Raw genomic sequence first — 16984 nt, forward strand, 5'->3', positions numbered from 1 at the left:
TGGCGTGTGTGTCTCGCGCTGCAGGTTCGTAGCTCAGGTGCTGTAACGTGACACTGGCCCACGTGACCACCAGTGGGAGTTTAGGAGGAGGAAGAAAGGAAAACGAACCGCCGTCGATGTCGGTGATGAATGATCTCGCGGGGCTCGTCGGTGGGCGCGTGCGTGTGGACTTCGCCGGTGTTTCGGAGGAGCTCGAGCTTTAGGCGTCTTTAGCTGCGCTGCGTCGACGAGCCGCTTCTCTGGGCTTCACCGTCTGTAAGGCGGAGCGGAAGAGGACCTGCGGTCCGATAGCGTTGCGTGGAGGAGCCGCGCGCCTCTGAGAAGTGAGGACTGAGGTAAAAACTTCACAAGTTTGATGTTTCGCTTCTAAATGAATTGTGCGTGTCCGAGTGTTTCCCGCCTTATCTCAGTGGCAGTGGGGATTCAGCCCAAAGGTGGGCTCGATATCCACCTGTATGGTACGTCTTACTCACAGTCCACAGACTGTTGGCCTTTTCATGCTGTTTTACTTCATGTGCTCTGTCTATTTATTTGAAGCTTCTGTGAGGATCAATGTTGCACTTGTTCCACACCTCCAAACTTCAGCCTTCAGCCTGGCTGTATTTTCTGCCTCCAGTAACTCCAGACACGTTCACTGACTGCGTTAATGAGCTGTATGTTTTTCTGGCAGGTGCACCCATCATCCCTCGCTTTACTTTTAGGCTCCTTCTGCTTAGAAACCTGTGCCGTATGGAGAACAAAGCGCAGTGACTGTGCAGCATTTCATTTTGAAACCGAGTGTACTGGGCGTCCTGTCCTTTTGAAATCAGTCAGGCTAAAAGTTCTGAGTTATCATGAGGTGTCATGTAAACAAACCCTAAGCTAGGTGTGTCCTCCTCCTCCTACTCCTCCTCCTCCGCAGTTGTTCACAGCCGAACCACCACGGTTGCTGTGGTCTCGCCAAGTCCTGACATGGTTTGCTGCGTCCAACCTGAGGCCCACGGCAAATGAGGGCAGGATCGGTCCGCAGATGGACTCCAGGGTGGACGCAATGCTGCAGGCGGGGCTAGTGGCAGGGAGTGCTCTGCTGCTAGTTCTCGAAAGTGCGTCGGCCCAAGGTGAGTCACTGCCGCTGCGCTTCACCACTGAAACTGCTGGTCATCTTTTTATGGAGGACTATTAATCATCCTGAAAGATAAACACATGGGCAAGAGGTTGGACTGGCCTTCACAATGTATCGCTTGTGAATTGTTTCCTGAATTGTTTCGCTGGTTACTCTGCTCACTATGTGACAATAAAGGCTTCATATCATATCATATTTTGGCCTATATATGCAAATGAGCCTCTAACTAACCACTGAACAATACTGTGAGCATCGTGACCAGTCACAGACTCACCAGGTGAGTTTCTGTCGGTGTTTAAATGAACAAATGTGTCATTAAACCTTTATTTTAGGAAAAAAATAATGCAGGCCATTCTCAGATTCTCAGAATGTTGTTACATTGTTTAAAGGGTCAGATATTTTCCCTGATGTGTGACATTTGTGTATTTTTATGTACAAAAAAACAGTCATAATTAATTATACGTGGCCATTCCCCAAACTCTATCCCAAGCCCCTTTTCCACTACATGGTATGGCTTGACTCGACTCGGCTCTACTTGCTTTTGGTACCCCCTACTTCGTTTTCCACTGCAGATGTAGGACCCCCTCAATGTAGCTGGTTGTCACAGCGATGCTGCATGAAACTGCCTTGATGTGAAGCAGACAAAATACTGCTGTGAAAACACGACATCACAGTTCAGACAGCGAGACGACTTCGATTGCTCAAAGGTGACGCAATAGGGTATTTTAGCCTGTTAGCTGGCATTAGCATATGTGTTTAGTGATTCTCTCCTGACCAATCAGCTGTCTGTAGGGGTTTTACATCACCTTTTGGTTTCAACTCAGCTCGCTTGGAATTTTTGGTATCAAAAATAGTACCCAGTACAGTTAAGGTACCAAGATACCAAGATAAGGTACCAGATTTGCTTAGTGGAAAACCAGAAAAAGCCAGTAGAGTCTAGCAGGTACCATGAAGTGAAAAAGCAGCTAATCAGGCTGTTTTTGGCTGTTTGTGTTACTGTGCCTATAAGACTGATGTGTGTAAATGACTAGATTGGATCTCTAATTTGCCTCATTCAATAAGAAGTCCAGGCCGAAACACTTATGATGTAAAATAGGCGGAGCTAAACTACTGTAGGCTTGGTTACCGTGTCATATTTGGCTATATTTGTTGCTTAGTTTTCAACTATGGACTGTATGGGGTTGGGAGTGATCTGTATGTAAGATGTTAACAATGTTTATACATAACAACATAGTCTTTGATTAAAAAAAAAAGTGAGGAAAATTCAATTCAAAATTTGTCCTTTAATTATCAAAGTGTGTAGTAATAGAGTTGCGATATGGGATTTCATCTATATTGTGCGGTCCTACCCGGACATGTAACATAATGGCTTGATGACACACATCTGACTGGGCAGGGACTAGATATTTTCTAAAGCAGCTCAGACAAGTGCAGGCATGTTGATGTGTCTCAGAAAGATTAAAAGTATTTTGAGGAAGGTTTTGACAGAGGCCGTGCTAAGAATGCCCTTAAAACGTGCAGTTAAAGACAAACACAAGCCCTCTACTCAGTCAGGCTCCCATTAGATACGTGTGATCGTTCTCCTGTGACATTCCGGTCAACACTTCAACATTGAGAAAGCACAAGGAATGCAGTGTCTCTGGTCACCACAATAATCCATTGTGTGGTATGGTGTCCCTCTATATACCATTATGCCCCTTTTACTAGGAAACATAAAATATTTACAGCTGAACCCCCCCCTCAGTATCAAGATAGGAAAGTGTTACAGCAAAAGTATGATACTGTAACAAAGAAAATAACCATAGACAGACAGAGGCACCATGAAGGCAGAATGTTAATCATTTACATGAGTAAATAATCACCCCCCCTCAAGGATGAAAGTGCACCGAGATAACAGAAGAGTAAGAAACTCATGGGAAGGGAAGGCTTTATGAAAGACATTTCGACGAAAGCATTGAAACGTGTTTAGTGAATTGTGTATTCAGCATTTTTATCTGTGAAGTAAAGTACTGGCCTGTATAGGTACGTGGGAAGGTGTTTTGAGTTGGGCCTGCTGAAATTTTAAGTGGCATATATTGGACGTCTGCTGTGATTATGGCACAATTATTTTCCCTCACTAAAGGTACTGAGATGTACCCTTGAGGGTTCCACCTCAGTGTCAAGAGGGGAACTGCCCCAGTGACAGTTTTGTACCTTTTTTCTGAGAGTTAACATGTACTGTAATGTGATGACATTAAAATAAACATAAAACTGACATAAAAGTTGACTTCCTCTGGTCAAGCTTTATGGAGATGAGCTGAGCGGCACCCAGTGAGATTGTAGAATCACAATTAAGCAACACGCTAAGATTCAACACTTGAACACATACAGAGCAGAAGATATAATGGTTAAAAAAATACGTCATTAAAACAACTCTGAGATCTGAGAGAGCCGTAGCCCCCTCAGCATCCCCGCTGTCTGCATCCATGGCCCTGTTATTACGATAATGATAAAATATCGTCATATTGCCCACCCCTAACTATCCAGAACTAAAAAATCTAGTATGAGTATAATATGATTAAGTCCTCACAGCAGTGTCCTAACATCTAGTGTAGTGCCTTCCCCAAAATAGTCTGTTATTGCAGTAAAGGGAACAAACTCCCTATTAATGCCTTTGATGCAGAATAAACCCTGGATAAGCAGGTGTCCACAAGTTTTTGGACATATAATGTGTGTATAGGGATCAATAGGAAAGTTGAGGATGCCTTGTAAAGATGAGAAATTTTAATACATAGTCAGCAGAAGAATGAAACTTCCATTGAAACCAATGATTTGTAATGGATAGTAAACATTCAGATGTAATGATTAAAGTTTTGAATGTTTTCAACAATTTGGTTGCAGGGAAATGTAGGAAAATGCAGTTAACTGTAGAAACATGCATTTTAATATGCTAACCCTGTGTAACTTGAAAAGGTTCAAGTAATTAGTAGAAAACTGTAAAATAAATAAATGGATACATAAAAATGAAATAAAAGTAAGAAATTGTTCATGTTTCCTAAATGATGAGCAGAGCTCTAGATGAATAAAACTAATATCCAGAATGCTTCATATTATAGAAGTGGTTGATTAAATCTCAAAGCTATAACTGCACAAAAATGACTATTAATACGTTATTACAGTGTATTTATCATTTATTAAATTACTGACATTTGTGGGCTGTTATCTTCCAGAAATACATAATTCATTTTTTACACTACAATTTTCCAAACCTTTTTTATTCCTTAGTATTAAACAGGCTGTTTTTGAGGCTGTTTTTGTTACGCTCCGGTTACTTTCTGCAGTCCAAAGACATGGTGAACTGGAGGTGCTAAATTGGCCCTAGGTGTGTGTGTGTGTGTGTGTGTGGTCTGTCTTGGCAGTTTCCTGCCTTAGACCCATTGAGTGCTGGGATGGGCTCCAGCACCCTCCAAAACGCAAAGCAACTTAGAAAATGTGTGTGTTTGTTACTGTGCGTCCAAGGCTGATACATGTAAATGGCCTCTGTTTTGATTGACTGTCTCATTTGTTAAGAAGACTGAGCTGAAACACTCTTTACAGCTTCAGTGTGGACATCTGTAGACTGAATAGGTGGATATATGTAAATATGTTGGTCTTCATGGCATCACAAAACCAGTAAATTTAGAATTGCAGCTTCGTTGCATAAATGGACGTAGAAATAAATGGTATGTTTTGAAACTGTAATAGTGTTTACATATAGCATCAAACACTTTTATTGATAAATTGATCAAATTTCATCCAAAATGTGCCCTTAAAAGCTTCTTGTTGTTCCCAGAAATCCTGTTCATATAGGGACCATTCTGCTGTATTAGGTCAAACTGTAATCCAACTGTAATTAAACTAATTAACAAATATTCAATGTAAAGGATTGTTGTTCAAACTCAAGTTAGCAGTAACCTAACTATGCAACATTTAGGGGCAGTCGTGAGGTGGAGGTTAGGGAACTGGCTTTGTGACTGGAAGGTTTCCGGTTCGATCCCCAGCACCAACAGTCCATGACTGAGGTGTCCTTGAACAAGACACCTAACCCCCAATTGCTCCCCGGGCGCCGTGGATAGGGCTGCCCACCTGGCAAGTGTGCTCACTGCCCCTAGTATGTGTTAACTAGAGTACTTTCAACTAGGAGACCTCTGTCTCAGACCCTAACTTGTGAACATAATACTTAAAAGGATCTTTACAAGCTTGCAGTTCAGGATGGAGTAATTCCCAGCACATAGAAGCAGTTGGTGCCGGCAATGATATGATAGCTGGTTGTGCGTATTTGAGGGAATTTGATCTGTTCTGTCATCACAGCTCTAAACTATGTATTTTGCAGCCCTAATTTTCACATCCATAACAGCCACTATTGAAGTTTTGGTAGTACTGTGATTGTTTTGATAGTGAAGGAAATAGGACATTCAATCATTTGTTTTAATAAATTAAACCTTCAAAAGGTATGGGGTCGCTCAAAGCAATAGGGTTTTAGTCTAAATCCAAGTCAGTTAAAAGTCTAAATTATGTTTTTTTCTCTTCTAGTCATGCTCATGAGCAAACTAAATTCATGGCAGTGGTTAACATTATATTTTAGTAATATATAAATTATAGAGTCTGATGGTTTTGGAAGGTGCTAACATAGAGTTAGCTATGGAATCAGGAAATTGCCTCAAACCAACTGTCCACATATGTGGACATCATGCATGAAAGCATTAATATTAGTGATTCCTGATTTTTAATGGTAGAGTTTATCATGTCCAGTCAGTATCTTTCTCTCGTCACATCTTTTTTTTTCCCACAGAAACCAGCACAGTGCCTAGCTTAACTAATACCACTACAACCCCCACGCTTCCAGTGAGTATATGTTGCTGAGCCTCATTTATGAAGGTCCTGTTCTTTTACTTACTGTGAAATCTGTAATTCAGAGTGCAACATTCATGCAGCGTAATTACAGTTAATATGTGTTGGCTCTGTGGTTTCAAGATCTGATAACTCCTTTCCTCTCCTTTCCAGGGACCTGACATTGTGGCGATTGTGGTGCCAATCGTGGTGGTCTTGGTTGTGCTAGTGGTGGTAGGGGTATTGGTCTTTCTCTTCTGTGTGGTGAAAAAGAAGAGGCAGACGGAAGGAACCTACAGACCAAGTGCTGAGGAGCAGACGGGAGCACGGAGCGTGGAGGCGCCTAACGCTCTCAAATTGCCGAAGGAGGAGAGACTCATCTGACACTGTAGAGCACAGTGTGCCAATACAGCCTGCTTTCAGTCCGAGGATATGATGTCGCCTGGCCCTCGCACACCGTTAAGATGGTTCTCTTCAAGTTCTCTTCTTAACGCAGTAGTTTAGTGAAAAATCGATGGTACTCAATTCTCACCTCACTACAAATGTAGTCGATCAACCAAGACAAAGTTTGGTGTCTGAAGTTTGCTTCTTTAGTCCCGTGGATAATGTAGAACTTGAAGTATTTGTCAGAACCTGACAGACAAGATGTAACTTTTAGCAGGTTTTACCCTGCATTTCCTCCTGCTTTAGATTCCTTTTCCCTACTTTCATTACCTTAAAACAATTTTTAATCTGGAATGCCGGATTTGCTCACTTGTGTTGTTGACAGAATTTAGCTTGTGAGCAAATGGATACCCAAGTAGTAAAACAACAAATTGATTAAGAGTACACAGGTCAGTGCGGCCAAAAGATATTTATATATGTTCAATATATTCTATCTAATATGTTCTATATTTAGAAATAGAGTTTAAGCAGGTGAAACGAGTTGCTATATCAGCACTGCACAGCATGAGAACAGTGCAGTATGGAATGTTTACCAGACTAAAAACATTTATTTACTGGTCTAGTGATGGCTGTTGTTGTTGCTACATGGTAATTTGACAATAGTTTAACCACTATCATTAGAAATACCAGGTTTTATTTGGCATTTTAGATAATGATGGGCCAGTTCAGGTGATTTTTTAGACAGGATTTTGTTGAGCTCGGGTCAGTTTTGGACCCAAAACTTAATAATGTAGGCAGAAAAATCTCAGGCTATGTTTGGGATTGGACCAAAATTTTGGGCTTGATTAAAGCTGTGCACCAAGGGTTCCCAACCTTCCCGACCACAAAAGCTTCTGTGACCCACTAAACCAGCCTGATCATTTCAAATACAGTCAAAATCATTATCAAATTTCATGTGACTGTGTAATCACGATAACAACCGTATTATCAATCTGAAAACAAAACGTTTGTAGCCACTTACTCATCATGTTCTATACAAAAAAAGAGAAATGTTTGACTTGCATTCAAATATAAAACATAACTAGCTATCTATTGAACTCATTTTCATCTAAATATGTTTAATTATCACAAGAATATTTTCAAATATGGGCAGCCCCCTCGGGGTACATTGGGTTTAAAACCACTCCTCTAGGCTAATGTAGCTAACAAGCAATGAAAACCTATACTCCCCAGTTAGCACTGTGCTAAATCACACACTTGCCTTAACCGTGTCAAATTGTAATCTCAAACAGGCTTATTATACTATGACTTTGTGATGTATCGTTATCTTTAATGACCTAAAATACATTGCACAGCTTAAACAGTGGTAGCTACAATATTAAAGTCTGTACTTTTTGTATCAGAATCAGAATCAAGCTTTATTGGCCAGGTATGCTACGCATACAAGGAATTTGGTTTTGGTTACAGGAGCTCACAGAGCACAGTATCAGACAGACATTCACATGTAGGGAATAAGATATTTTATATTTTATAACAAGATAAAATAAAACCTGCATTCCTACCATCACTCACACACACCGTGTATAATTACTTCACTACAATAGCCTTGTAGCTCTAGTGCAAAACTAAAGAAGTAAACTTGAGGTACCAAACATGTTTTGGCTCATCAGCTACATGTGAAACAAAGGCAGAATTGTGGAAACCTGATTTTTTGCTGAATGAATTTACTTTTGAATGAATCATATAACGACACGGGTGTGCCTGAAAGAAGTTGATGGCTAGAAGTGACACAACACTGAAAGCACATGGCTCCACTCTGGATGAACTAAACCACACCTTAACACCCCTCCTACAGCTTTACTCTGAAAACACACCATCAGACTCTCCATGAAACACTGAACAGACCTTAGCTGCAGCAAGGCACGATTCTGCCTAAGCGGTTAACTGTCCTGCTCTGAACAGAAAAAGACCAAATCTACCCATGAAGCAGAGGGTAAGATGGCTTTTATAAGTGCATTGGAGCGGTATTACCCTCGACAACCTGAGACACTTTTGAGTGTGTTGTTCTTAAGGTACACTGTCTTTATATTTCTGTTAAAAGTCTTGATTGAGATTTGTCTTGCCTGCTGCTGAATGAGTTGTAATTCAAATTCTATTTTTTTATATATAGTGTTAAACCGTTGTATGATTTCATGATTATCAAAATGCCCTTATACTATGGGAAAGTTTTTATAGCTAGGTTAGTGTTGTTGATGCTGGAACCACTATCGTCGGAGATGATCTGAACAGCTTTATATTTACCAGGAGTGATTATTTACCTCAGTTTTTATCCATGGAATGAGTGCAACACTGATCATGCTGACACTCCTGCAGTAATGACCTGCATCTAGGCCTCACACCTCACTAATCAAACACATAATGAATATACTTGAATTATTTCCTTAGCACTAACTTCTGGTTTAAAATTGCGATGATTTTATTATTTAATCCCCATCAGTGACCTCAATGTGCAGCCATGATCAATGTGTGTACTGTACAGTCAGCATTTGGACAAGCAGTCGGATCAAATATTTCCATCATTTTCAGTCTTTTCTTTTATGTCTAAACGATTGAACCACAGTTGTGCACAGACACCGGAGGCATTTCAAAAAGGTACACTTGATTGCTTGTCTAAACTGATGAATCTGGAATCTGGAGAAAGAGGAAAAATAACTGAATCCTGCTGTTTAAACATAGCAAAGGACATATCATGTTGAAGAACTCTGTTCTACAGCTTTGTACACTGTTACTAAAAAACGCTATTAAATTAATAATGCAGTGAATTGTATTGTCGGTGCATTTCAAACCCAAATTAGGACATCATGTCTTGTTATTTTACCTTAAATGTCAGAACAAAGCACTGATGAAAAAACTTTCGTTTTCAATGCAAAAAAGCGAAAAATTTGGATAAAAGGTTTTGTTGTCCCAATAGTAATTTTATATACGCATACAATAACATTTTGTCCTCACACTTATGCACATTTTAATGCACAATTACTGTTTATTTACTGAATTTACAATATTGAAAAAAAGTCATCATAATGTGGCCAGTGCAAAAGTTATGGCACATTTTATATTACAGTTTTTTCCCAATATGTTAAATTCTGGAAATAAACAGAAATTCCACATTTATGTGTGTTTTCTGTAGAGCATTATTTATTTAAATTTAGGACATCAACAAAATGATATTTGATGTAAAAAACCAGTATGATGGCACATTCAGAATGTACTGATTAAATGCTTTCAAAATAGTTCATTTTCATAGTTCATATATTTACAAATAATGACTAGGAAGCTGAAAATGTATATTAATTAATAATTAAAGCTAAGAAATTTTAGTTGTGTTTAAAATGGTGAAGAAAAGCTGTAGATGATTGTGAAACCACAGCATGAAGATATAATAAATATCCATAGCGCCCTGTATTTCAAAAGCGGCAAATGCATTACTTGCTGATTACTTGACAAAAAATTTATGATAATTACAGTATATTATTTATGCTTGAATAGTGAGTACTTAAAGGTTATTGTGAATAAAATAACAAAAACATTCATATGAAAGGAGGTTTTACACTTTGAAAGGTAGTATATGTAAAGACTTTAGTGTTTTTTAATATGTACTTCGTGTCTTGCATTTAGAAATGTCAGAGACATCCTTCAGTAGAAACTTACACATTTCTATGAAATAAGATTTTTTTTTAAATGAAAATGATGATAAAGGGCAGGTCTATTATTAATAAAATGTGCCATGCTAACAAAAGCTGAACTTTTGCTTAGTAGGGAGAGGAATAGAGACATCGTGTGTCTTCCAAGATACCATGTAGCATTTGGGCTGAACTGCTGAGGAATGTTTAGGTAGGTTTGAGGTTGAAAGCAGTTTCACAGCTTTGAGAATGTAAAATCATTTTGGGAAATGGTACCCCCTGGTGGTTAAGGTTGGTATCAACACCCAGGCACAAAATGGTATTTTAATGCTGTTTTTTTTTTAGTGATAATGTAGGAAAATGGTTTACTGAAATTTCACTATTTTACAGTGTATATTCTGAACTATTATTGCATTTTATTTATCTATTTTTTTATCTTACCCTTTTAATGTTTGTATATTTTTAATGTACAAAAACGGTCATAATTAGGACCTTATTTTCCAAACTCCATTTCTCTTTGAATTAAACAGCCTGTTTTATTAGCCGTTAAAACTGATATATGTAAATGAGCTCTGGCCAGATTAGTCTCATTCAAAAAGTATGTTGAAACATGCTTTATAACTCCAGTGTGAACAGGTGCTGTCCTTCCGTAGCCTGAATAAGCATGTAAATGTTGTGGTTTGTGTGATAGGCTGATTTGAATTCACTGATATTTTTACAGCTTAGTTTCCTTTTATTCACTGGGTTGTGAACTGTACCCTTTATAACTTGACTAGATAAAACTCATGTAAAGAATCAGGCTTTCACAATATAGGCCCTTACAGTGCAGTTCAATTGAATTTCATTGCTGACAAAAAAGCCAAATCAACAACTGGGGTTTAGAATTAGCCTTTATTCAGACTGAACTGGATTAAATTACTCTCAAATCTGAAGGCTTCACAGTTAAAACCACTCTTCTTTTCTGTAATGGGGGGTGGGGGGGGTGGGGGGGTGATGCAGTGCATTCACAGTACAAAAACACAAACTCAAACAAAAAAAAGTTGCACAATTGATTTCAAATGTCACTTTCCCTATGCAGAACAACCATGATTATGAGAGGGGGTTTTCGAAGATGTGTAAAACCCCCTCATTTCTTTTCATGAACACCTGCTTTGTAATGGAGAGGGATGAGTCAGGAATGGGTGTGGTGTGGTGGACCAACGCTCAGAGGCTGGTTGAGGTTTAGGCGACCTCCTCTTCGCCCTCCTCCTCGAACTCGCCCTCCTCAGCTGTGGCGTCCTGATACTGCTGGTACTCGGACACCAGGTCGTTCATGTTGCTCTCGGCTTCGGTGAACTCCATCTCGTCCATGCCTTCTCCGGTATACCAGTGCAAGAAGGCCTTGCGGCGGAACATGGCGGTGAACTGCTCGGAGATGCGCTTGAACAGCTCCTGGATGGCTGTGCTGTTGCCGATGAAGGTGGCTGCCATCTTAAGGCCGCGGGGTGGGATGTCGCACACGGCTGTCTTGACGTTGTTGGGGATCCATTCCACAAAGTAGCTGCTGTTCTTGTTCTGGACGTTGAGCATCTGCTCGTCCACCTCTTTCATGGACATGCGCCCACGGAAGACGGCGGCCACGGTCAGGTAGCGGCCGTGGCGTGGGTCACAGGCAGCCATCATGTTCTTGGCGTCGAACATCTGCTGCGTGAGCTCAGGCACGGACAGGGAGCGGTACTGCTGGCTCCCCCTGCTGGTGAGGGGTGCGAAGCCGGGCATGAAGAAGTGCAGGCGGGGGAAGGGCACCATGTTGACAGCCAGTTTGCGGAGATCTGCGTTGAGCTGGCCGGGGAAGCGCAGGCAGGTGGTCACACCGCTCATGGTGGCCGAGACAAGGTGGTTGAGGTCGCCGTAAGTGGGCGTCGTCAGTTTGAGAGTGCGGAAGCAGATGTCGTATAGAGCCTCGTTGTCGATGCAGTATGTTTCGTCTGTGTTCTCCACCAACTGGTGCACAGACAGTGTGGCATTGTAGGGCTCCACCACAGTGTCGGACACTTTGGGCGAGGGCACCACGCTAAAGGTGTTCATGATCCGGTCTGGGTATTCTTCACGAATCTTGCTTATGAGGAGGGTACCCATACCGGAGCCTGTGCCTCCACCGAGAGAGTGGGTGAGCTGGAAGCCCTGCAGGCAGTCGCAGCTCTCAGCTTCTTTACGCACCACATCCAGCACAGAATCTACCAGCTCGGCTCCCTCTGTGTAGTGGCCCTTGGCCCAGTTGTTTCCAGCACCACTCTGGCCTATAAATAGAAACAGTGTGTATGTATGAATATTAACAGGAGCAATACCCAGGCATAGTAGATGGTAAAAATCCCATCCCAAAATATATAGTGTGGGTTTTTATGACATCGCAAAATCAGTGAATTCAAAATAGTAAAAATGATCAAAGATAAGCACACATGGTGAAAACACGATATTTGACTTGAATTGCTAATAAAAAGGATGAAAACAGGGTGTATTAAATGTGAAAAATGAATGATGTCCTCACCGAACACAAAGTTGTCTGGTCTGAAGATCTGTCCGAAGGGGCCAGAACGGACTGAGTCCATGGTGCCGGGCTCCAGGTCCACAAGGATGGCACGGGGAACATACTTACCACCTGGGCAGGGGAAGAACGAACGTTTACTACTTATATAATTGTCCTCAGTCAGAAACTGCCACGTCATGGTCGCTGTTTAAGAGCACCTGTCCTCACTGTACAATAAAATAGCTTGCTGGAATGATTCCTGAATTTTCTTGCAGGTATGCTCTGCATAATGACGCGTTTTTAAGTCTTTCCATGAAGCAGTTTTTTTGGTCAGTGATTTATTGTCACATTGCTATTGACAGTAACTGGTTATCAGTAAAGATCAGCTGTGCTACCTGTAGCCTCATTGTAGTAAACACTGATCCTGTCTAGCTGCAGATCACTGTCTCCATGGTATGTTCCAGTTGGGTCGATGCCGTGCTCATCACTGATCACCTCCCAGAACTGAGAGAGGAAGAGCGGAGGAGAGAGAGTAGGGCGGAGGCCGGAGAGATGGAGAGACACAGAAAAGGGGGGTGGGGAGAAGAAATATGTAAGATTCAGAATGAATTCTACACCCATTTAGAAGCAAAAAATTACTTGAGGTTGGTTGCATTATTTATGGTTCTCTGTATTTATGTCATTTATTTAAGGAATATGGCAAAAAGATCACATCATTATTGAGCACATCAACCACATACAGCAGGTTCAGTGAAACAGTGCAAATGAGGAATCACTGAAATAAACACTTCTTTTTTTCCTTCAGAGCATCTTTCTTGATGCATATGGAACATTATGCAAGATGCTTTTTCCTTTTACAAGTCAGAGCAAATCTGACAGGCTCAACCATGTTTGCTGTATCATCATGCAAAGCCATTTCGATGGCATTCAGGGAATGTAGGTCAAGCCCAAAAATTTACTGTATATGCCACTGAGGTAGCACATTTCAGAGAAGCAGACTGTAATAAGCACAATCAAATGCAAAACTAGTCATTCTAGAGGACGATGAGGTATAATTGACTGCAACAATGAAATCTATGCAGTTAGCGACCTGAATAGGACAAAAAGGACAAGACATCCGAAATAAGTGCCGTTTGAAATATATTTCAGAATATATCACTGGAAAATGAATGCATTTTCTTTTTACAATCCTACAACAGTGCAGTCACTACACCGTGGAGCAAATGTCTGAAACCACCCCACACCCTTTGCGTGGCTATTTAAGGACACGCAATCAGGCTGAGCTCTTTCAAAGTGCATGGTGAAAATCGTGCACACGGTCAAATCTCAGCTCGTCATTAAAAATCCAGGGCACGAATGAGCCGAGATCCCCCCATTTTGTCCTCCCCCCCGCAGCCTTCTTTCTGGAGAATTCTCCAGGGCGGATTAAGTCAGCTTTGAATTCGCCAGATAGATTCTTGTTCGAATTTTTCCGTTCCACCTTAAATTGTGCAGCAATTACATTGGAATGCGCCAGGCGCCAGAATGTAACTGCTGCACTATTTAAGGTGGATCGGGAAAATTCCAACAAGAAACCGACGAACAGGATTTCCATGCATGTCCCTTTTTCAGTGCATGCAAAGGTGCGCCTGCGGATCGTATCTGTACCTTGGCTCCGATCTGGTTGCCGCACTGTCCGGCCTGCAGGTGCACAATCTCGCGCATCGTGCCTGTGCTGCTGGGCGAAGTAGCGTTAGAGCTGCAGAAGAGCTGGACGGTCACCACTGAAGCGCTGAAGGCTCTGGGCTCCGGCTGGATATAGGCGGTTTGGCTCTTTCCGTTTTTTCTCTTCTCTCTCTCTCTCTCTCTCTCTCTCTCTCTCTCTCTCTCCACCCCTCCCCGCTCTCGCTCACTGGGCTGGAGCCCGTGGTGCAACGTGACGTCATCGCCATGGCAACCATGGAGAGCGGAGGAGAGCAGGGAGGGTGGAGGTCATCATGAAAACAACAGAAATAAACGATGATAAATGGCGAACATGGAGATATATTTTATTTTAGACATCGGTTACTAGTGTGGGTCTTCAGGGTTCAGCCGTCGCTTGTCTGGACTGTTATTTTTCTCTACCGACTGTGGTATTAAAGGCGCGAGAGAAGGCTAAATTTACGCTAGCGTTAGCTAGCATCCCCTCAGGCTCTCCTCAGGCTTTGTTTTTCCTTCAAATGAGGGTCTATATTTCAATTTAAACTAGTGTAGTTTTTAAAAATCGAGTACTTCATTATCTCTTACCGTTTTGTATGGGATGTGTTTTGTTACTAAAAGGTGTGAGAGAAGACCTTTAAGCTAAAAAAAGAAAAGAAAAAAAAAAAAAAACAAAATAAAGAGGAAAGATTTGATTTTCAGCTTTGTCTAAGGAAAATCATAGAACTTCATTAAGTGTTGACAGTATATTAGGCCTAACCCAGAGGAGAGAAACACTGAATGAGATGTGTTAATCTCATGTACTTCTCCTACACATGGTGTGAAATCAGAGCAATACTTAAGCCATTTTCTCCTGTTTCTGAAATTTTGCTTATGAGAATTAACCCTCAGATTTTCTCACACTGATCAAAATATTGCCACACATTTGCCTTAACTCTTTAGCATCTGTCTTTTCTCACACATTTCACCCGGGACATCATGTGTTTGACCTGCTGCCCTCTGGTAAACGCTTCAGGTCCATCCCATCCCGGACAAACAGACTCAAAAACAGCTTTTGCCCCAGAGCCGACTGGGAACCGAACACTTCCAAACACACACACTGACAAGGACTTTCTATAGAACACTGAGCTCAGTAGAACTGACTGAACACCACTACAGCTCTTTACTGGCACTGATTCATAGAACACTTTACACTGTTCCAGCGCTCCACTACTGCTCTTTACTGCCACTGATTCATAGAACACTTTACACTGTTCCAGCGCTCCACTACTGCTCTTTACTGGCACTGATTCGTAGGACACTTTACACTGTTCCAGCGCTCCACTACTGCTCTTTACTGGCACTGATTCATAGGACACTTTACACTGTTCCAGCGCTCCACTACTGCTCTTTACTGGCACTGATTCATAGGACACTTTACACTGTTCCAGTGCTCCACTACTGCTCTTTACTGGCACTGATTCGTAGGACACTTTACACTGTTCCAGCGCTCCACTACTGCTCTTTACTGGCACTGATTCATAGGACACTTTACACTGTTCCAGCGCTCCACTACTGCTCTTTACTGGCACTGATTCATAGGACACTTTACACTGTTCCAGCGCTCCACTACTGCTCTTTACTGGCACTGATTCATAGAACACTTTACACTGTTCCAGCGCTCCACTACTGCTCTTTACTGGCACTGATTCGTAGGACACTTTACACTGTTCCAGCGCTCCACTACTGCTCTTTACTGGCACTGATTCATAGAACACTTTACACTGTTCCAGCGCTCCACTACTGCTCTTTACTGCCACTGATTCATAGAACACTTTACACTGTTCCAGCGCTCCACTACTGCTCTTTACTGGCACTGATTCATAGGACACTTTACACTGTTCCAGTGCTCCACTACTGCTCTTTACTGGCACTGATTCATAGGACACTTTACACTGTTCCAGTGCTCCACTACTGCTCTTTACTGGCACTGATTCATAGGACACTTTACACTGTTCCAGTGCTCCACTACTTCTCTTTACTGGCACTGATTCATAGGACACTTTACACTGTTCCAGCGCTCCACTACTGCTCTTTACTGGCACTGATTCATAGAACACTTTACACTGTTCCAGCGCTCCACTACTGCTCTTTACTGGCACTGATTCGTAGGACACTTTACACTGTTCCAGCGCTCCACTACTGCTCTTTACTGGCACTGATTCATAGAACACTTTACACTGTTCCAGTGCTCCGCTACAGCTCTTTACTGGCACTGATTCATAGAACACTTTACACTGTTCCAGCGCTCCACTACTGCTCTTTACTGGCACTGATTCATAGGACACTTTACACTGTTCCAGTGCTCCACTACTGCTCTTTACTGGCACTGATTCATAGAACACTTTACACTGTTCCAGCGCTCCACTACTGCTCTTTACTGGCACTGATTCATAGAACACTTTACACTGTTCCAGCGCTCCACTACTGCTCTTTACTGGCACTGATTCATAGAACACTTTACACTGTTCCAGTGCTCCGCTACAGCTCTTTACTGGCACTGATTCATAGAACACTTTACACTGTTCCAGCGCTCCACTACTGCTCTTTACTGGCACTGATTCATAGGACACTTTACACTGTTCCAGTGCTCCACTACTGCTCTTTACTGGCACTGATTCATAGAACACTTTACACTGTTCCAGCGCTCCACTACTGCTCTTTACTGGCACTGATTCATAGAACACTTTACACTGTTCCAGCGCTCCACTACTGCTCTTTACTGCCACTGATTCATAGAACACTTTA

General features: G+C 41.8%; 2 protein-coding genes across 3 annotated transcripts; one reads left to right on the top strand and one right to left on the bottom strand.

Annotated features, from left to right (window-relative positions):
- crb3a (crumbs homolog 3a) lies at positions 1 to 9185 on the top strand. 2 transcript variants are annotated; one of them, XM_017701623.2, is made up of 4 exons: positions 1 to 335; positions 902 to 1097; positions 5913 to 5965; positions 6125 to 9185. In XM_017701623.2, exons 2-4 carry the CDS (start codon positions 1010 to 1012, stop codon positions 6332 to 6334), a joined length of 351 nt encoding a protein of 116 aa, XP_017557112.1. In that variant the 5' UTR covers positions 1 to 335; positions 902 to 1009; the 3' UTR covers positions 6335 to 9185. The 2 variants fall into 2 exon arrangements, with proteins under 2 accessions (XP_017557112.1, XP_037392613.1); XM_037536716.1 differs by lacking the exon at positions 1 to 335 and having other exon boundaries at positions 345 to 1097.
- Positions 9186 to 11224: 2039 nt separating this feature from the next.
- tubb4bl (tubulin, beta 4B class IVb-like) lies at positions 11225 to 14352 on the bottom strand. The gene is made up of 4 exons (XM_017701622.2): positions 14168 to 14352; positions 12916 to 13024; positions 12542 to 12652; positions 11225 to 12293 (listed from the first exon to the last, which is right to left on the bottom strand). The coding sequence occupies exons 1-4, from the start codon at positions 14222 to 14224 to the stop codon at positions 11236 to 11238; spliced, it is 1335 nt and encodes a 444-aa protein (XP_017557111.1). The 5' UTR covers positions 14225 to 14352; the 3' UTR covers positions 11225 to 11235.
- Positions 14353 to 16984: the final 2632 nt, after the last annotated feature.

This window comes from Pygocentrus nattereri, chromosome 1, assembly GCF_015220715.1.
Source record: "Pygocentrus nattereri isolate fPygNat1 chromosome 1, fPygNat1.pri, whole genome shotgun sequence".
NCBI lineage: Eukaryota > Metazoa > Chordata > Actinopteri > Characiformes > Serrasalmidae > Pygocentrus > Pygocentrus nattereri.